Here is a 22,281-nt window from a genome sequence, read left to right as displayed (position 1 = left end):
CCAGCTACGTGGCAGCACAGGAAACCTCCACTAAGACCATGGTTATTGCAGTTGGTGCCCTCTGAAAGCCCAGCCATGAACAAGGGAGCTCAACACACACCCAGACACATCTCCATCATCACTTTTAAACCTCCCAGTACAAACACATCTTAAATCTGGCTGGATTTAAGAGAAGGAGTAAGACATGGCTTGGACTGTGCAACAATAATATGGGATGAATAGTTTGTTTTAAAGGAAGTCTGAGACCTCTTCTGAAAAAAAATTAAGTACATAAATATAGAAAAATGTTCACCTTGGGTGAACTATCCCTGCTATTAAAAGAATTTGTCTATTCTTTACCTATTCTGCATAACATCACAAAATTTCTTCAAATAAATGATGATTTTATTTTTCAGTGAAGCTTTTCACTCCAAGGTATATGAAAATGCAAGGTACCAGTATTGCACGGACTTGTTGTTCAGTTGGCCAAATGTAAGGACAGGGTACCACCACATGCACCAGTAGAAGCTGCAGTATGGAGTGGAAGGTGGGACAGAGAGAGATATTTCATATTACAGGTGCTGAAGGGCCAAATTAGTGCTTCAGCGTTTTTTGCTATTTTCTAAAATAAAAGTAGTGAAAACTCTAGGAAAACACTAAATAAATGAAAAATCTATCTGAAGAACATCAAAGCTGCTCCCAAAACAACTGAAAGCAAAACACCTACTTCATATACAGTCTCAGACCAAATTATTCTTCCCCACCCTTGGTTGAACAATAAGAGGCTATCAAGGCTGTGCAATAAAAGCCCACACTATAAAGTGAAAATTACATCAAGAAAAAACTCTGAATCTATCTGGAGAAGAGCATAGCTGAGAGGAGGCCACAATAAATCATGTTTAGAAGTTAACCTCAGTCATGCTGAAATGATGAAAATTTCTAATGGATTACAGACAGAAGATAGAAAGCAGAAAGCCAGATGAGAAGGCGGCACATGGGTCTGCACCCCAACAGCCCCTGAGTTATGTGCTTCAGTGGAAGAAGTGACATGTGTTTATTTTACTTTACTGTTGTTTTCACAACGCATTTTACCACACCGTTGAGTAACATGATTATAGGGCCTGAACTGTTTTTCAGCTGCAGCACTAGCTTTAACAACTTGACCTTCCAGACCTCAGATGGGAATGATGCTTAGAAGCACCCCCACTACTTCAAGGCACAACTAAGAAAGGGAGTTTCCTTACAACGTTTCAAGGCACAACTAAGAAAGGGAGTTTCCTTACAAAAAGCCTGCTAAACAAAAATGCTTAAATACATGTAACAAAAACTAACTGTGTTTTTAGGTTTCAGTAAAAAGACAAGCCTTGATATTTTCAAACACTGCAAGATGGTGTAGCTCATACCAGAATTTTGCTGCAGTGGTGGACAGGAAAGAAATAGTCATGGCTATATTGCCTTAAGTAGTGGCATGTAATAAAGAAGAAACCAGCCTATCTTGTTTTCAATGTACTGGGCTTGCTTACAACCCCTGGGGAAAAGGTCAGTGCAATATGATATCAAAAATAATGATAGTCCAGTCTTTGCATTTGGTTCTCGATGGAAAGATTATCTCTCTGATTCACTTTAAGTTACTGCCGTGATTTTTAATAAAATGACAACAGGGCTGAAAAAAATCTCCAAAAATTTGCTTCCTTTGGAAGCAACGTGCTTTCCAGTTTTAGTCAAAGAACAACATTTTTGCTAACTATCCTGCCTTTAAATAGATGATCATGGCTCTTTCTGCCTTAAGGCACAAAGTTACAGAGGCTGTAGCACTGGTTATTCTGACTATGTGAAGAATCAATATCTCTGATATTTCTGAGTTCAGCTAAGAACAAAAATGTAGACTGTGTTAGAGGAACTTCAGAGTTTCAGTCTGTAACATGCATTTATTGGGTCTGAAAAGGAAATATGGTTCCCAAAGTAAATAGGGATAAAAGAATGATTAATCTACATAAATGTTGCTGAAGCTGAGCTGGTAGTTGCTTTGCCCTGCCTTTCTGATCACTGCAGTGAGAAGCTCGGTAATAGTATTCACTGAATTCCTGCAAACTGGTCCTTATCTCACCCAGGCAATTCACAGCCTGAATTCAGCAGGAGGCAGGTGATGTAGCTGCCCTACATTGGAACTGGCCATACAAGAGCATCTTATAACATGCTAGGAGGAGGAGGATTTCTTAAATTGAAACACCAGCAGGGTTGTACGTTTCTTATGTTAAGTTTCCAGACCCATGTGGGTGGTTTTTTTCCTTCTCAGTGCTCTAAAACTTTTTCACTTTTTAAACTTCAGAACATGCACTGTCATTATTTCTTTCCTTTGAAGACATTAATACAATTTCAAGTGGACTAACAATGTAATAGTATTTTAAAATTCTATTAGCAATTTCAGGTTCAATTTCATTTATAGCCTATAAAGTACTTATTTCAAAAAAGAGTTATGGCTCTGGTGCATAACTCCCTCTCATAACAAATTTGGTGAGAAGAAATTCTCTAGTCAGATTAGGAAGAAGAGTCATTCATAACTTTTAGAGGGCAAGAAAAGTGGTAATGGAAAATTCATAACTGACTTCTTTAAAATATTTGCAATGGATAAAAACATAAAACAATGCAAAAATCTAATACATGAAAGCTGTCAAGGGACTGACTTCAAATCACCACCGACATTTAGAGAGCATAGGCAAACCGAGTTGTATAAAGATCAGCTGTACCTCCTAGCCTCCAAAGCAAAAATATCCTGATGATGACTGAAGACCTGTAATAGAATGAATGTCTAAACCACTAATCACATAAATCTACCTCTATAGATGTTTCTTACCTGCTTAACAACTTATTGCACAGTAAAATGCTTATGAGAACTGCTGCCAAAACAAGGTGAGCACCAGTTCTACAAAGTGCCTATGAACACGTCTGAAAGTATCATCAATAAGCCTATCCATAGGCCTCCTTAGATACCTTTTATGCCTCTGCTTCAAAACATGCTTAGATGTCTTTGTGAAATGGAACTTCTTTTCTGACATATTGCAAAGGGGTCTGCAGATTCAGTCTTACTTCCTCGCTGTGTTTGAAGTCTTGGACAACAAACCAAGGCCATCCTTTTCGTCTCAGATTTTTGGAGCAAGCTAAGGCAGAGTGAGTTTATAAAACCTGGTTGCTGACTTGATACAGGAAAAATTAATTTCTTTCTTTAGTATATTCCTAATTACTTGACAACCAACCCCTGACTGTACCTATTCTTTAGATTTTTTACTTTTTCTTTCCTGTTTTTCTTATCTGTCTTGAGCTCTATACGTGCCTCATCTGAGAGGGGCAGATAGTCACTGCACATGAAATACCACTTGAGAGAGAATGTTTTGGAAAGAATCACTCTCCTTTCTCCACATTAACCAGAATTTGCCATTTTAATCATGTACAGCTACTAAGCACAGATTCAGAATCTGGTATCTTCATGCTGCTGTTGTGTTGCCACTTCCGTTGGGAAAGTAACTCCCTTCCTTGGGAGGGAATATGAGCAACAAATGTAAACTACCCTATATCTTTAGCCAAAACTCACAGCATTGCATTTGTGAACAATATTGTCTTTGCATCCCATTTTTGTGACTAGGTATGCAGGACTGATGAGAAATGGCCCATTCTTAACCCACCTCACTCTGAAGCTGATACTGTAATGCCACAGCCATTCTTCACATATAGATCACAGACAGTATGTGAACAGACATCCTGACCATTCCGCTGAAGTGAAAATCACTTCATCTATGATGATGCCTTCAAGGCACATTTGGCTGAACAAGTCAATGTACTGTGCTTCAGAAGAAGAGGAAAGGCTGCACAGGCAGAATGAATGAGCAGTGAAGACAAAAATTGCATTCATATCTAGTCCTACCTATTTGATGGGTTTTTGGAACAATAACATCACAGAAGCAGACAAGCTGTGATTATGTATGTGCATCTGCACGTACACATCTAAAACATTTGCCTGCAAAAATGCATTTCTCTCAATCCTGAAGCTTAAACGTGGATTTGACCATCACAATGAAAGGGTGATAACACTGTCTGACCTCTGCCTGACTTGCTGCCCTCCTCCTGGATGCTGACTGGCACTGACTGTTGAGAATAACTAAAAATAACCAGCTTGTCCCATAAATTGCAATAAGGGCAAAGGGAGAAAAAGAGGTGGCATATTTTGAGTTTCTTGCTGTTCACACTCCTGTCATCTTCCTCTTGTATTTTTCCCTTTGAGAACAGAGTTTGTTGCAGAAAACACAATTAGCATAGATGATGGGAGCCAAAAACTTATTAATGATTTCCTACCAGTGCCAAACTGGTAATGAGTTTGAGGTTTTGAGGCAGAAGAGGGAATTGAAGAGGGAATAGGAGAACCTATTCCTCAGAAGACCATACTTAAAGATGGCATCACAATGCCACACAGAGCAGACTTCAGTTTTGTAAGATGTAGGCTGAATGAATCCAAATGAAAGGATGCCAACATACAGAGCACAAAAATATAAACCCCAAAGATGTTTGATTTTCTTATATTTTTCAGGGTTTCATAGGTCTTGCTTCTATGTGGTTTCTTTTTTTCTAGTTGTTTGATGGGGGTTTTTGTCAGGGAAATTTTTACTAGTTGCTAACTATCCAAAGCATGTATTAGAATTGTCATGCTCAGTCTCACTCTGATTGCAACTCACAAATCATCCACTTCTGGGGTCAGGTCACCAGCAATGCTCTATGCCCTGGTATCTAAGACATATCCCTAGGAAAAGGTGAATCCCATTTCCCCAAATTACCTAGTAAATCCCAGAATAAACCCTTACAAATAAATCAGTACTGATTAAAGGACAAGAAAAATACACTGAAAATAAATACTTTTTTGAACAAGTAAGAGCAGATGTGGAAGCTCAAGTACCTTAGCTGGTAATTATTGTCCACCTGTGATCAACATGCATGAGTTTCTCTTAAGGTCCAAGTACTAATCACAGCACCAGAAGAGATCATTAAATTTTTCATTTTTGTTTGGTTGATCTCATCTGTCAATATATGGCTCCTCAGTGCCATCATTACTGCACTGCTTAATCATGAGCAATATCAAAAGTTTAGGAAGAAGCAGGTTAGGAAAATAGGCAGTGATGCATCTGTATGCAGAGAACAGGAGAAAGCCAACAAGAGAAGGTAAAGTCAGGCAAAACTACAATGCACATGGGGACTCCCAGAAGAGAAATACAACAGTACTGCTTGTGTACTGATGACTGGGACTACCTCAAGATTACTGTTCTGCAACCCCAATGAGTCCTGAAGACATAAAATATTCAACAATTGCCAGGCACATTCTAACACTGAATGACTGGGAAGAACAGTGTCAGTCTCTCAGAGAAGCTTTAACTCTTTTATTTTTTTATAATTGGAAATTGCTCAGGATATTTTAAAAAAATTAAAGGGAGTTAATTGGAACACAGACAACAAACTTACTTTCACTCTTTGTTTAATATCCTTTTTCAGTGACACATATCACTGAAACTTATGCTCTATTTGCTTGTGCACTCAGGCAGCGAGGACTTTCAGCAAAAATTTCTCCTTGCTGTGCCTTTACTTGTTGTGCTTAAAGTTTTGGATTACAGCTTCAGAAAGTCTAGCACCCAGGGTATTCTTCCTTTCCGGCTTAATCCCAGGCAAATGAATGAAGTCACAAGGTACAAGCCTTCACAGCCCCTCGGCTCTTGCTCCTGAGACTCCAGATCACATTGCAAGGATTCTTTAAAAACTGGCAATACAGCCAATCCCAGCACTGCCAAAAACCATCTTGCCACTTGAATAGACAAAAGCCCAAGTTATTCTTAACCAGCAAATTAATACTGAAAAGAGTGAGTCAGCACAAGCAGTTCTTATGAGGGCTTTTTCATCTAGAAACAAAAACAAGTCAGCACAGTTACGTATTTTTAAAAAAGTAGAGGCTGCACAAAACTAACATTTTCTCAGTTCAGAGAGCTGCTAGTGCAGTACCCTGCCTCCAGCAGCGGCCACTCACAGGTGGGTAACACCCAAGAAATGGGGATATTATGATGATGCTTTCCCTGGTGTCCCCTCCCAGCCCCCTGTATCAGGGGGTTGAGGAACTTTCTGAGCTGGTTGCTGAGTCTAGATCTTCAGATATAAGCAGCACTGATGGCCCCAACCTCTGTGAATTCTGTCTCACCCTTCTTTAAACCCAGGTATATCTCTGGTCTCCATAGCCGTCCTCTCAACACATTCTCACACAACTCCTTGTACAGGGGTGTACATAAATGGCTTTGTAACACTACCTCAGCACAAATAAAGGGTCATTATTTCACAGATCTTATGTAAGAATGAGCACTGCTAGACACTGATTTGATTAATTACTGCCTAGATTATGGAGCGCAGCTAAAAGTACACCCTCTTTCATTTTCTATTTGAGGCTCTGCAAAGGACCCTTCCTGAAAGAAAAAGCTGGAAATTTGAGTCTTTATAATAAGACACTCTGTATTGTGCTGGTTTTGGCTGGGGTAGAGTTGATTTTGTTCATAGCAGCTAGCATGGGGCTATGTTTTGGATTTATGCTGGAAACTGTTGATAATTCAGGGATGTTTTAGTTACTGCTGAGCATGTTCCATACCATATCATGTCATGCTCAGTATATAAAGCTGGGGGAAGAAGGAGGAAGGAGGGGACGTTTGGAATGATGGCATTTTGTCTTCCTAAGTAACCGTTACGTTGATGGAGTCCTGCCTTCCTGGATATGGCTGAACACCTGCCTGCCAATAGAAAGTAGGGAATGAATTCCTTGTTTTGCCTGCACATGCAGCTTTTGCTTTACTTATTAAACTGCCATAATCTCAACCCATGAGTATTTACCCTTCTGATTCTCTCTCCCATCCCCCAGAAGGGTAGTGAGTGAGTGGCCGCCTTGGGCTTAGTTGCCAGCTGGAGTTAAACCACAACATGTATTTATGCAACAATCTCTTGATTATGTCCCGCCTGGCCTCTTTTTGACCTCCCTACTGTCCATTGTTTGACTCTGTTTTTTCACAGCAGAGCTAAATGTCTGAACCTTGCCAAAGAAAACAGTGTCATGCATGTGTCAGATCACAAGTTTGCATCCTAAGTCATTGTTCCAGGCTCATTAACAGGAAACACAACTAGTCAAAGCTGGTTTTGGTAGCTTGCAGGTATATTCGAGGGCGAGAACAGCAGAACAGGGAGATTACCCTGAGAAAACAGTGCCACAACAAAATGCATTTATTTTGCACTGTTGACCTTCCTATTCTATTACAGTTGGTGCTTATGAGGAGTATGTTCTTAAAAACACCAGCATTTTATAAGGAGTTATAGGATTACTACAATTTAGAATTATAAACTGTATTTCAGGAAATAAAAGGCTGAATCTCACATGGAGCAAGCGGTTTGTTGGTCAACCTGTGAAACAAGAAAGTGTTTGGTGATAACTAAGTAGCAGATGAAGGTGAATGGCAGAATCATAATTAAACCTTCATCTGTTAACAAGGACACTCAGGAGCAGTTTATGCTGGACAGGTCTTTCTGCATATACTCAAAGCTCTTTCTTTGACAGATAGTATCAGCTGCTAGTATATCTATCCCTTTCACTGCATGGGGAGAGATTTGGTGGGATTACAAGTCACAACTTGTTTTATTTTTCTTTCTCCGGTACATAAAGACATTTTGTTTGTTTTCAGAAGTTCTGTGAACATGGAAAGTAAATGCACAAGGCAGAGAAAACCATTTAACAAGCATTAGTATCTAACTACAAAATAACACCCTCACAAAACTGCTGTACTAATTATGTGAAAATATTTTAAAAACTTTTGTTAGCAAACACCATTAACGATGACCTCCAGAGTTTTGTACCTTCCAGACTGCCTCATGCTGCAAAGCCGGGTTTTACACTTCAGCATGGTCTGCTGCTATCTTTTCCCACCACAGCCCATCTACACAGTACCTTTATTGCCTGCTAGGAGAAACTCTGCAGTGGACCTGTTTTACAGGGATTATGCCTTGGTCCATATCAGTCTGAAGTGAGCAGATGTAGGCACTTCTACAAGAAATAGTGAGACTAATATTTACACAGTATGAATGGAAATGTGTGTGTAAGTGTCAGGAAAAAAAACCCAAAACAAAACAAGCAGAACGAGGATTAAAGGAATGGCCTGCAGTGATAGTGAAGGGCATCACTTGCAGTCAATCCAATGATGGCCCATCAGTGGCCTTCACTTACAAACATGCACTGCTGATTTTCCAGAGACGGTGTCAAGAGGACAGCAATTTGGAGCAAGGACAAGGTCACTCTCCACCCTATGCAGGCTAAAGACCCCAGAGGGGGGCTCTAGATAGAGCACAGACCAGTACGTGCCTTCACAGGAAAAGCATTAACACCTGACCAGAAATGGTTACAGAAATGGTTAACATGTTTTTAAAGAGGTCCAGATAAGACACAAGTATATACTGGAGTTTGACTGGAAGCAGGTCAGCAACATCTAATAAAGTTTCCTATGTTACAGAAAATTATGCTATTATATGATAATTAGGATTAAGGTCAATCCGAAAACTTTTCCTGAAAGCAGAAGAAAACAATACATTTTTAGCAAAATTTTCAGCATCTCATCAAAAAAGCCCCACCCATTAGCACTGTCAGCAAAGTAAGGAGAGAAATTTATGAGGGTGGCTAGGCACCAGCAAGCTGGAAAATCTCCCTTCAGCAGGCTTTTCTAAAAACAGGAGAGAGAAAAGAAAAACACTTCCCAGAGGGGAAAGTAACAAATTTATATTCTAAGCCTAATTTAGAGCTGGTTCTATCCAGTTGAAGGAAGCTTCCAAAGCAAAGGAAAGTAAATATAGTCAATTAGATTGACTATGCTAATACTACCCTAAACTGTGATGAGAGCACTCTCCTGACAGGAGGAACAGCTCTGCCACTCTCTAGCATGCCTCGGCTGCGCTTGGTTTCTCAGGCAGCTCTGACCCCCACAGTCATCTCCGTGGGCTGCCCTGGCATCACATTCCTACAGCTTCTTTTCAAAAAGCAGTGCTTGCATGAAGGTACCTTAAAATGAAGACAGCATTATCAATGACCACAGTGAATGCTTCTCTGTATTTCCTCACTCATTCTCTCTCTAGAAATGAAGCCATTGCTGCAAGTACAAGTGTAATATTAGTAAGAAGATAAATATATTTATAATGCAGGCTTTATTTAATTACTGTAAATGTCAGAAGAAACTTCCATTCTTCAGTAGATTGAGTGGGATAAGTCTGTTGATGTCCTGTGCTTCACAGTGCCTGCAAGACCATGAGGGAGCAAGTGAGATCATGAAAGAATGCTGTATGCATTGTCGCAGTCAACAATGCGGTCATTTAAATCACTTCACTGTGTAGAATAATCCTCAAAGCACAATCACAGCTTCCCTATTCTATGCATGAAGAAAATTATACAACTACAAGGGTAAGCAAGCTAGTAACATTGAAGAGGGTTCACTATTCTCTAAGAGATAGTTGTCACTATGGCCAGGACACTAAAAGGTGCTTCCTGCAGTACATGGTTCATAGCAGTGATTCTCTCCTGGACTTATCTTTTCCATCTTTCTTCAACACAGAGTCAGAGAAAGTTACCTCACTTGGAAACCTAGAGCTACCTCCCTCCAAGACCTCAGTAGTCAAACTACTAGCCACAGGAGAGACAGGTTGAAGGCTACACTCTCTCTGAGGGGTGGAGATCGCCTTTACTGAGGGCTGTCACCTCACAGAGGAGAGACCAGGGTTCTGGTCTCTGCCCCAATTGATATTTAAGTATTTCTTATTAAACATTAATAGAAACAGGGACTAGAAGTAGTTCCCTATTCCCAGCTGAATGGCTTAGCCTTTAGGCTACGGTCATTCTTATGAGCTGGCTCACTCTTGCTCTCCCTGACCCACAAAATATTAACCATTCCCCAACAAAACGGAACAGCTTCATCTGAAGGGATGAAGAGCCTGCCAACTGACTGCTAGGGAGCTTTCTTCAGAGGGAGAAGTGGATTCGTAATCCCTCAGGCAGAGAAGAAAATGGAGCCCCAAACCTTGTCACAATCACAGAACCAGAGACTGGAAGGACATCACTATGTGATGAGGTCAGCTAGGGAAATTTCTCCTTGGAGAACCCCAGTAGCACCTTCAGCAGTGTTCAATATCCAGTAGCAGTGTAGTAATAGACCTCAGTCCAAGCCAAAGGTGTTCCTGAACCTGTCTGGAAACGGACTTTTACATGGGCAGAAAATTTTACAGGTGGAAACTTAGGCATCTAATGACTGTAGGAACCTCCAGGAGTAGATAACATTTGAACGTATTAGGGATCTCAGTTTTGGACATAACCACATCCTACATTAAGTAGGAAGCACTATGTACACTATGTACCCAAATCCTGTTACAGTCTAACCCTAGAGCAACAAAACAAGAACCTGAAATTGGTGTAGGCATTAATTAGATATATGTTCACATTTAAAGCTTTTAGGCTTTACTCTGAATCATCAAAAATGTGAAAAAACCCTAACTCTTTAGACTGAGAAATTATAATTTCTTAATAGGGAAATAGCAAAATAGGATTTTTTGAAGGTATATTTAGTATAGAAATACTAATACTTCTTTCTTTTTTAGATAAAAATCAACTTGAATATAATGCCTGTACATTTTTTCAGTTTCTCATGTATTTTCAGAATGTAGATGTGCATTCTGAAATGCACTTAGCATGAGGTTACATTCCTGAAATGTCCATGGCTAGCAGCAAAACTTTATAATTATTCACACAGGAAAAGTGCTCATGCTTTGCATCATACATAGGTTCTCCTCAAAAAAAGTCCAGGCTGTGACACCCACGTTTCCTGATTAGCATGAAGTACAAGATCTTTGTACTACTGAAGTGAATAGAAGTTTATCTTCTGATTTCAAGGGTAGCAAGGCTGCACAATTTCATCCTAGGTTTTTTTTTTCACCTGGTTTCAACACATAGTGTCTCACTAATCTGTATTTTTCTCCCCAACACTTTTTCACTGCTCTTATCTCTGCTTTTGCCCTCTGGAAGCTCAGGTGTGTGCTGTTGCCATGGCCCATTAACATTGTCACCACACAAACCTCTCTGTTAATCTGGTATCTCCGGGACTGAAGGTACTCAGGTGCCGATTTCTTTTTGCAATGCCAGCAGCTGCTGCAGTGACATTTAGTAGCACAGACTATGAGTTTTAACCCACTGCTCCATGATTTTCTTATGTTATTCCTCCTCCTTTTCACTAGTCTTCTTAAGAAGGAGCTGACCCATACCTGCCAGCCTCTTCAAACACAAAAGCATTCATCTACCCTTGACACAACTCCTAATCCTAGTCTCATAAAACCTATGCAACTCAAACTTTTAAACATCATCTTTCTTCTCCATTTTCTACAGTTTCACCTGCTTTCCCTCTTTACTTCATGCTCTTTCCTCTCCAGTTGCCACCTGTTTCGAATGCCTAGCTCCAAGGCATTCAGCTTCCTCATGAAGGAGGAGCATGATCTTGTCACAAAAACATTCTGCTCCAACTTCTGAGCACTTCACATCATCTGTGCTTTCAGAACCACCTCTGTCAGTTATCAGCTTCTCAAGGTAGTGATTTAATCTTCTTTACCTATCTATAAAGTGCTTATTGTTACCATAAGGAAAGATTTTTCAGTGGCACAAATGGAAAAACCAGTCACTCATCTCCCGACTACAAGTAAACACAGTTTTTAAATAGGACAAAACAAACACTGAGGAATTAGAAAATTATACATGATTGTATTTTAAAAATATTTTTTTAAAAGAGTATTTCTCTAATACTTATAATAAAGGCAGGCAATTAATATGCAGTTAGAAAAGATTAAATAAGCTAATAAGCATACTGATCTCTCCACACAATCTACCATAAACTGTGTGATGCATAACATACAGATTTTGTAAGTCTAGACTCTCTGGCCTCAGTTTTAAAATCAGTGTATTTTCTGGTTCAGATTACAGCAGTTTTAAGACTCTCCAAACAACCTTCTACATCCTCTGTCTGAGGTCTCGGTGGGAGAAAAGAATGAAAAGGGCTACCTACTTCCCAAAATGTACATTTTATTTAGTTAGGTGATGGTTAATAATATGCCTATCCAAAATACTAGGGATTTTCTTTACATCAAAAATAACGCTGCTGGTGTTTTCTTCTTTTGATCATTTTAACATGAATCTAGAAAGCCATCTGTACAGAGATTCCTGGTTCATCCTTCACCATCAGGGTGAAACAAATGCTCGTGTTCTTCAGAAATGTGTCTTTTTCTAGTAATGAGCACTGAAATCAGTTTGTTTACTTTCCCAGACTGAGATGCATAACCTCCAGAGACCTGAGCCTGATATATTCCCTTTTATAGCAAAAGGGATCCAGGTCAAGCTGCCCTGCAGACATCAGCTGTGACTATATGGCAGATACTTGTAAAAAGTCATGAATTTTTAAATTCGGGGGCTACAGAATTCCCAAGATTCCTAAAAGCCATCAGCATTCATGCGAGTGTATTCTGATGGTTCACAAAATGCTCATACACGTTCATATGACTATGGATTTGTGTGCAATGCAGAAAGCAGAATGTATTTGGAAGAGAACTCCCACAACAGACTAGAGAATAGAGAAACACTCACTGCGTTATTTAGGGATGTGGACCAGTAACAGGGGTCACTTTTTGAAAACATAGCTATCAGTCTTCAGTATTGTAAGGGACTAAGGGCATGGATAAAGTACCATAAATTTCTGTCATCTATGCAAAAATTATATTTCCAGGACCACACAGCAGTTTTCCAAACTTTTATATTAAGTCTGAAGGTGAAAGGAGTAATTATTTTTTGGTTTAGTTTAAAAGATATCTTAAGTGAGGTTTAAAAAACAACTATAAAGCATATTCCTTTGGGAGAGGTGGGGGTGGGCAAGGAAAGGAAGAGACAGGGTACAGTCAGGTAAGTTACATCCAGAATCTATCTTTACATGACTCTGTACAGTTGCTCACATAAAGACTATCCTTTTTTCTTCCATATTTTTGTCTAACAAGATTTTCAAATACACTGGTTAAAGAGACAAACTATTTTCTCACTGTAGTAATCTACCTGTGGCAGCTACTAATGACTCTCTTTACCCCAAAATGTACCAGACATTTCATATTTCTTTTTCCAGCCTTAGTGGTTGTCAAGATTTGAAGTAAGCCTGGTATCTCTTTTCTCTTTACCCCAAAATGTACCAGACATTTCATATTTCTTTTTCCAGCCTTAGTGGTTGTCAAGATTTGAAGTAAGCCTGGTATCTCTTTTCCTATTAGCAGTACCCAGAACCAAACCGACAAAGTTCATAAATGCTTACAGTAGAAGGGCATCTCATTTCTGCAGGCACTTGGACATTATAGCCTTAGGATTTATGTGTTTGAAGCAAGGTATACTGAGCTCAGTGCAAGGGCCAGCCTAAGGTAGGTGTCAATCACCCTCTATCTGTTATTATATTCAAGTCATTAATCGTAATAGTGTGTGGTATAAGCTTGGTAATGAACTGACTGCACTAATGCCATTTATGTTTCAATACATTGATTGTAGATCCACACACAGCCAAGGAGTTTATACTCAGGGTCCAACATCATCTTACTAATAACAATGAGTTTATCAGCCTTATTTTTATTCAAGTAAATTATTTTCTTGCACTTTAATTAACTACTAGGGCTTGTTTGTATTTAGCATTAGAACAGGAAATAATTGCAAGCTGGTCTCACACTAGGGGTTACCATTATCTCCACAGAAATGAGGACAATCAATATTCTAGGGAGGACAGGCACTGAAACTGCCTCCTGAATAACTTACAGATCAATAATCATGACAGAAAATGGAAGGCAGATTTGCATTTGTAGGAATTCCAAGGAGACCCCAGAGGAAGGAATAGAGTACAAAGACAAACACGTATTTTTCTCTTAGTTGGTTGTTCATTTGTGACTGAACCCCAGGTCATCAGGACCTGTGAGCTTTAATCAAATGGTTAGGTAGGTGTCTCAGCAGCTGGTTGCCTGCTACCAAGAATATTTTAGGATATGATTTTAGGATGAGTAGATATAAACTTGATTGGTTTTTTTTATAACCATCACAATAGCAATTACATCTTTTAATTGAAACTTGGAAATAAATAGCATACACTTACTTCTTACTGAAACCCGATTTGTATTATGGCAAGTCCAGTGCAACTGTTAAATAAGAATGTGCAATGGGAGTAAAGGATCCATTTACAGGGATACCCTGTCCTAGGGGTTTCTGTAGGTTAAAGGAATGCCATTCCACTCAGCTACAGAAAACATGATAATCTTTGCTCATTTGTTAAGTTCACATGAAAGAATCACTTTCCAGAATCACCTAGGAAATACCTCTTCCAGCAACTGCACACTGGGGAGAGCCCCTAATATCCAAGCATTCCTGGGGAAAGCAGGGAAGATGTGGGGTTACTTCCAAGTGCTGCCTTCCCTCCACGTAGTTGCTTTGCTTAAAAAACTGAATCTGCAGAGATTCTTAAGAGAAACAGTAGGACTGGTAGAAATGAGGTATAAATGTGCACCTGAAAGCACTAGAAGAAATGGCAGAAGGATTGAAGAAAAGTGTGTATTGAAGGCACCTTGGCAAACAGACCATCAAGATCATAGCAGACTCATGTGCAACTTGACACCCAGACTGCAAAACCAGCCTACATCCAGGAAAGGAGACTAGAGACCAATGAATAGGCCAGCGGTGTTGCACAGGGACTCACAGGTGAGGGACGAGCCAAAGAGACTAAAGTTTTCAATAAATGTCAACTCCTTAAGAGCACAAAACGTACATCCAAAATGAGCACATGGTCACAAATCTATGAGAAACCCAAGAGTTGATAGTCAGTATTCCTCATCCTCCATTTCTCCATAATTAATGCTGGCCAAAATGGCTAGTCTAAGAGTCTAAGAAGGTGAGCAAGAGTTGATTTGCTAGCATAGCTGAAGGAAGCAGTCACCTTTCACTCATGTATGGTCTTGTGCTGAACTTTGCTCCATGAATTGTGAAAGCTAACCACCAATACAGAAAGAATAAACCAGTAAAATTATATCAGTCCTCCACTAACTGGGATATAGAAACAATAAGTAAAAACCCCTTCTGTCTAAACTTCCAGTTTTCAAGAAAAAAAGTGCAAGTTATTAAATATTACTAAATTATCCACTGTCCCATACGGCCAGTAACTACATTTGGCTTCCTTTTGTTAATTTTCTAAGCATGAGCATGCATTTTAATTTTGCTCTACGGTAGAAAAAACAGTGAAAGCTTTATTTAATTCTAGTCAATCCAGAATACCTGAGAAATTACATGAATGTTGAGAAAGAGAGGAGCTGCATGAATATCAGAAGCATGTGGAAAATGTGTTTATGTAAAACTCACTTATATGTAGGCACTATAAAACACAATATAAAATGCTAAGTGTGCTTTGGAAATTATAGCTTCCTGAATTGAGTTTTACTATATTTGTCAGGGGGAGTTTGTTGCTGTTTAAAAATAGTAACAAAGTTACATTTTTTCCTTTCTAAATTATATCCCTCTCTGGCCAAGTGATTTCTGGGATGATCACAGACTGGTGGTAGGTGAGCATTTTTACTTCTTGTAGTATTTTCATGAGTCAGAGCCATGCCATCCACGATATTCCAAGAAAATTCAGCCTCCTGCTCCCTGCACAACCCCATTTACCTCTTTCAAGTCCTGGACAATAGCAGTGAGTCTCTCATTCTCTGCCTGAACGTTGGTGACCACTGCCCTGCTCTGCTTCAGCTCATTCTGCATCTCCAAAATCTTCCCAAGGTAATAAGCTTCTTTTGATGCAGACTCCTGGAGGAGAGTCTCTTCACGTGTTTCACCATCTTCAGCCACTTTGCGGTGAATCGAGAAGGACTGTCCAAATGCCTGAAAGAGGAAAACATGCACAGTATAAAACTACTGAAGCCCTAGAAAAATTATCAATGATAATGAGCAGCAGCATAGCCAGCGGGAACAAAATGGATCTGTAAGTCCCAAACTCTGACCTAATAAATACTGCCTTAGCAGCTTCCCAGCAGCTGAGGGCCACCATCTCATTTAGCTGAAATGAAGCATCCTGAAGCTGTTCTCATTTGCAGTATGGATTTATGGCCCCTATCCAGGCAACCTCCACTGAGATCAAGATGGTGCTCTGCTAACAAGCCATTAATTAGTGCCAGTGTTTAACTCTCCTGCAGGAGGCCAGCTGATAATTCCTCAATTCCTTTCTTCTCTAGTTCTGCAAAATAAATGTATGGTTTGTTTTGCTTTAAAGAGCATGAATACCTGACAAATCTTTCTAAATTGCTTTCCATTGTCAACACTCTTTTGTCATAGGAGCTAACTTCAAGATATGGAAAAAAAGCTTCCCATAACTTGAAAGAAAGATAAATGAGTATCCAGCAGTGGCCATCTATACCACTGGTAAGCTAAACATGGAGTTTGACCACCCATTCATTTCATTTGTACTTGGTCTTTTCTGCTTATGCTGAAAAGAAACAATATTTAAATATTCAAGAAGTTTCTAAATATACAGGTGATTTTCAGTGATCCTCTTCTTGATACTGGCTTAGAGTGATCAATTTAATAAGGCAGTATTTTTCAGTGACAATTTCTGATGTTATTTTGGACAGCTCTGAAACAACCGGGAAGAAAGAAAAGTACAAGCCATGATAGTAGAGGAGATGGAGATATCATTTAGATATGAAAGACAGAGGGGAAAATCCTGCAATAATATAGTAACATAAAAAATAATGCAATAACACAAAATAATATATAAATAAAAATAGTAATAAAATAATATATAAAATAAAATCAAAACCTTTTTTGTTTGTATTACCTTTAAAAACAGACATTTGGTTGAAAATTACATGGCTCAATTCTGAAAAAAAGTCAAAAGAAGGCCTCTAATGTTAAGAATATTTAGCCCATCATATGCAAAAGGTCTCTCATATATCTTAATTCAAAGACAGTGTATTTGAAAGACCATGATTTTTAATTTTTTTCCCCAACGTAGGAGAGAAAGATGTAAGTCATAGTAATATATGTCCTTTCAGTGGGAAATTCTCCCCAAAAGCTTAATTTCTACCCAGTCCTATGAAACCACAAAGCAGAGTATACATTTGTACCCACTGTAAGCAGTAGCCTCCTTTGCCTTCCCATAAATAAGAATTATTTGCCAAATCCATTGTTTTACTGCCACTATTTATAGCCTTTCAGAACACATTTTAAGTTTTACTGGCACTAGAACTGAAGCAGCCCCTTAGAAACTTCAAAGAGAAACCCTGTTAAAAAACTTCTTAGCTTTTAAGTCTACTTCACTTAGAGAATCCTGTGAACTCAGCATTAAAGGATTCTAAAAATATTCAATAATGTATTAACCCAGCTGTCTTCTCAAAAGACTGCAAGTTACTGAAATAGCAAGCATCAGCAACTTGCCAAATAGGATTTTCCAAATAACAAGAAATTCAATTTAATGAAACTGTTAAGCACTGATTCAGTCACTATATCTGTGAATCTAAGATGACTGTTTCAGGAACACTGTTAATAAATTATATCTTAATCTACATACATATATTCAGAGGCTCACTGTTCCTAATTTGAGACTGAGCAAAAAGCATCAGTCTAACAAAGATCCCTACAGGACAAATGTAAAGGCCACCTATCGGGGGGAAAATCAAAACCACAGCAGAACAGCAGGCAGGGCTGACAAGGCTGCAGAAGCTCATGAAGAAATGGGAGCTGGAGCCCTCTCTACCAGAGCACTATAGTTAAAGCACTATGGATAAATACCAGTACACAGTGATGGTGGTCTTCCAGGTGCAGACTATATTTTCCTCAAATGTACTTTGAAGGTGCATTTTAGCATGTGTGATGTTTGAGAATGGCCATAAATACAGATTTTGGGAAGGGTGCAGAGTATAACAGAAGATTACTGGTACTTAACATTTCCTTGTACCTGTGACCACAGAAAATGTCAGTGAAAATAATTTGAACTTTTTTTTCCTATGAAATCAAATTTGACCATTACTGTATATTATACTATTCAATTTTCTTCTTGAACTCCTATCAATATATTAAAGATCACAGGAAAGAAAGGAAGCACAATTCTCTTTCCATATAAGTAGAAATTATGCAGGTCCATGCAACAAGAAGAGGAACAAAAGATGTCTTTTAATTAAAAAGCATGCAAAAAGTCTTGTTTATGTATTTCATGATCTGTATAGAACACCAAAAAGTTTAAACTTTCCAGACATACCCACTTAAGGCATTCCACGAGATTGATCACTTTTAAATTAAGACATACACAAATATTTTTCAGCTGGTAGCCAGATATTTCTTCTATTTTGATTTTATGTTTTAATAATTTAATACATTTACTTAGTTACAAAACCTTATAACCTTGCTATAATATAAATATTTCAATTAACTGTGCTCACTTATTTCACTGAAGCCATCCCTAAAGTGGGAAACGTTAGTCACCTGAAAAACTTTTCAGGTCAACTAATCTTGTAACAGATGCAAACGTTGTCTTCCAATATCTACTGTTTTCCAGGCCTGGATGTAACAATACACCTCACACTACTGCTTCACATGAACACCATGCTCAGCCAACAGCATGAACAGGCGGCAGCCTGGGAGAGCTGGAACAGCCCACTTCAGCCTTTACAATTACCTGAACATGCTGGACTGTGAAGAGTCAAAAGGTCCCCAGGGGCTGGGAAATAAGTATTAGTGAAACCCAGTAACACACAAGATACAAACTGGAGGAGCATTTGGCACAGAGGCACTCCTATGTGAGAACTGGATGCAACTGGTGTTGGCATCAGGTATGGAAGAAAGAGCAGCAGATGAAGCTCAAAACATGAGAAGGTGGCAACCTGTACTGCAAGCTCAAGAAAGTTCACTTGCATTTGGGTCAAATTTTGGATACAAACCAGTTTGTTGAACATATCTCATGGTATTGTATATTTGGAAAAAAACAGCTTGCTATGGAAAATTGACTGGGGAAACAGCCTTCCTTTGACACTAAATGACACCGAAGAAAAGAAAGAAGTACCATGCAAATGCAGAGCAGGTGTTCCCTGTGTTCACCATTGAAGAAGATCCCAATATTTTGGTCAGATATTCATAGAGAAGTCATACAGTTTGGCTCCTGGAAGTATGCTGTACCTGTCTAAGAGTACTTTGTCATCTATATTAGTACCATCCCAGCTTCTCTCTAAAACAAATTTCAGGTGATGCCAGGATGGTATAAGCAGGGCCAGGCTCTTCCATGCTATTGCATCTTTTCAACTGGAATACAAGTAGTACATCAACATATGCTACAGAGTTCTCTGACCTAGCCATGAAGAAGTAACTGCTGAAGCCAAGCATTGTAGTTGTGACTGTGGGAATGGTGCTCAGATCGCTCACTTGCATTATTTCTATGATGGTACATATATGGATGGGTGCTGTACTATATCTTGCAGATGTATTTGTTAATTACCACAGTTCTTTTCATTACGGTGCTGCCTTGCTTGGTGTGACTACTCATTAAAATCACTTTGAAATCATCACTACTTGTCCCTGGGTAGCTTTTAGTTTCAGCAATCACATTGCAGAGTAGTTTCAGCAACCACATTGCAGAGCTTTTCTGACAAAGCACACTGTCTTCCAAATTCAAGTCGGGACTCAGAGGGGGCTGTATAGCCCTTTATGGCTTCTATTCCCTTGAGAATATTCTATTCCCCTCCAGTGTAGGCACAATAGCTTAAGTCAGCTACAAAGACTGAGGCAAGTTTACTGTTTTGACAAAGACTGTCCTAACAGAGAACACTCTGAATTTCAACTTACACTAGTCCCATCGCTTTACTCAAGACTTTGCTTGAAAGAATGCTCTTGAATGAGTCAGGAGATACTTTTTGTAAGTTGGTAATAAAAGCTGAGTAACAAGATGCCATTAAATGTTGTATATATATTCTGAGACCTGAAAAATTGTGTAACAGTATCATGACTTTTTAGGGCTGTCTTAAAATTTGAACTTTGAGTACAATAAAATAATGATCAGTATTTGTTTGAGTGCATGATAAAGGATGCCAATAGCAGGCATACACAGGTAAGAGGTCAGTCTGATCATACAGAAAGGTGTAACTTTTGAGGAAAAGGCTGTTTGCCATTGAACTCTAAATCACCCCAAGTGGAAATTCCACTGTCAGAAGCAAACTAGCACAAAAGAAATAATGCAGTGAATAAAATTGGCACAGATTTGTAAAAGAGCAATAGAAAAATACAACCGTTCCAAACAACATATGTAAGAATATGTATATGAGAAATAAAAACAGCAATAGAAAGCTAATGTGCAGTGAGTGACATGAAATGATGTTTGTAAAATTAAAATTCTGTTTAGTACTTGGAGAAAAAAAGAAAAAAGAGAAGCTAGATGTCTAATTTAGGTGTAGAAAGCAGCAAATTATGCAAAAAAGCAACAAAAAACATAAGTAGGTAATGAAGGATGCTATTTCTGAGTTTCATTTTTATTTTTACTAGCCACCTCCTAGTGGAAGTCTAAAGTGTTTGCATAGAACTTCACTCTTCTAGTCTGTGATGATTACTAAGCAAGAAAACATGACCTGACTGCTATCAGGACAAGCAGGCAGCCTACCTTTATGGCTCTGACATTTAATGTAGTTTTTCTGATGCATAATGCAACTCCATTGAACTTATTCAAATTATTACCTATTTCATCTGCTAACTTGCTGCAAAACAGAATGTAATATGTATTAGTTACCTCCATATTCCTAAAACAAACGCAGGAAAAAAACCGTTTGGGATTATCCAAGAGGGTAGCATACTTCCTAGGCAAATGTCAGTATGGCACCACAGATGGAAATCTTTCCTAGAGATGCCTAACTGGGCTTAATGTCAGGTTTTATTTTGTGGCACAACTTGAACGCCCACTTATCACTGAATATAGTGTTTTTTAAGCTTATTATTTTTTTTCTTTCTTTCTTTCTTTCTTTCTTTCTTTCTTTCTTTCTTTCTTTCTTTCTTTCTTTCTTTCTTTCTTTCTTTCTTTCTTTCTTTCTTTTCTTTCTTTCTCTCTCTTTCTCTCTTTCTCTCTTTCTCTCTTTCTCTCTTTCTCTCTTTCTCTCTTTCTCTCTTTCTCCCTTTCTCTCTTTCTTTCTCTCTTTCTCTCTCTCTTTCTCTCTTTCTCTCTTTCTCTCTTTCTCTCTTTCTCTCTTTCTTTCTTTCTCTCTTTCTTCACATTTAGTTAACCACTGCTCAATGTTTTCTGACATTTTTCTGCTAAGGAGCAGTCAGTGGCAGACACAGGTCTGTGAGGAAATCTCTAGGCAAGGCGGAGCAGGGGAGTGAGTGGCTGAGCAGGCTCTAGCCCTTCCCTCAAAATCAGCTGGTACAAAACTGGCCCCCCTGTAAGATGGGATGCGGCTCCACTAGACACATTATTTCCTTAACTTACCTCCAGTATTTCACACCCTGCTCACCTGAACACTGCTGAAATCAGCCTGCATGTAGCAGTTTAGTTGCTAGTAAATCCAGGTCAACATTCAGCCTAACTGGGAATCTCCCTTTGTGGGCTATCTTAGAGGCATATGCTCACTGCTCAATTCTGATCACTTGACTGCCATTCCATGCTCCCTCACACTTTGGGTACACAGATTGCCCTGGGTCTTGGACAAGGACTGTGTTTTATTCCTGAAGAACACAGAAGGTAGCACTGAGTCTAAACCTGACTTGTGTTTCTTGGTAGCACTGCAGTGCAACAGCAAATGACTGATGCCCTGGCAGAAATGACTGATGGGCTCCAGTCTTATATCTGTTTTCTAAAAAAATGGGAAAGTTTTATGCTTCTAAAATGTATTTGTAATTTTGACTAAATTTTCATGCAGTTGACATGACCTCCTGGATGTTCATTTAAGACATCTGAGAGAGGTCAATAGGTTCGCTTTTGGAATTCAATACTGAAGTGATTAAAGTCTTCATATGCAAATAATAGGCATATTGTGATCAAAACCCAGACAGATGCATGGTTAATGATGACAGGAGAAAAAAATTAATAGGTACTGTGTGGATAGTGCATGCGAGATGGACATCCCATGCAGGGAAGCAGGTTGAAAACTCAAAACCAGATTGAGAACACAGCCTGAACCAGAATGGGCGTACAGGCAAGAAAA

The 22,281-nt window shown here is 39.0% G+C and overlaps 1 protein-coding gene across 1 annotated transcript in view; it reads right to left on the bottom strand.

The window, feature by feature from the left end:
* The window catches only part of BICD1 (BICD cargo adaptor 1), an 87,455-nt gene extending 66,576 nt beyond the window's left edge, over nt 1-20,879 (bottom strand). The window contains exons 1-2 of the mRNA XM_026863573.1: nt 20,874-20,879; nt 15,779-15,991 (exon numbers count right to left, since the gene is read on the bottom strand). Of these exons, the coding sequence (XP_026719374.1) occupies nt 15,779-15,991; nt 20,874-20,879 (219 nt within the window). The remainder of the gene's footprint in view (nt 1-15,778; nt 15,992-20,873) is intronic.
* Between the last annotated feature and the right edge of the window lie 1,402 nt (nt 20,880-22,281).

Source organism: Athene cunicularia (assembly GCF_003259725.1).
Source record: "Athene cunicularia isolate RWA chromosome 1 unlocalized genomic scaffold, athCun1 chr1_part2, whole genome shotgun sequence".
Classification (NCBI taxonomy): domain Eukaryota; kingdom Metazoa; phylum Chordata; class Aves; order Strigiformes; family Strigidae; genus Athene; species Athene cunicularia.
Note: the sequence above shows the minus strand (reverse complement) of the source record. Positions and strands in the feature narration are given on the sequence as shown.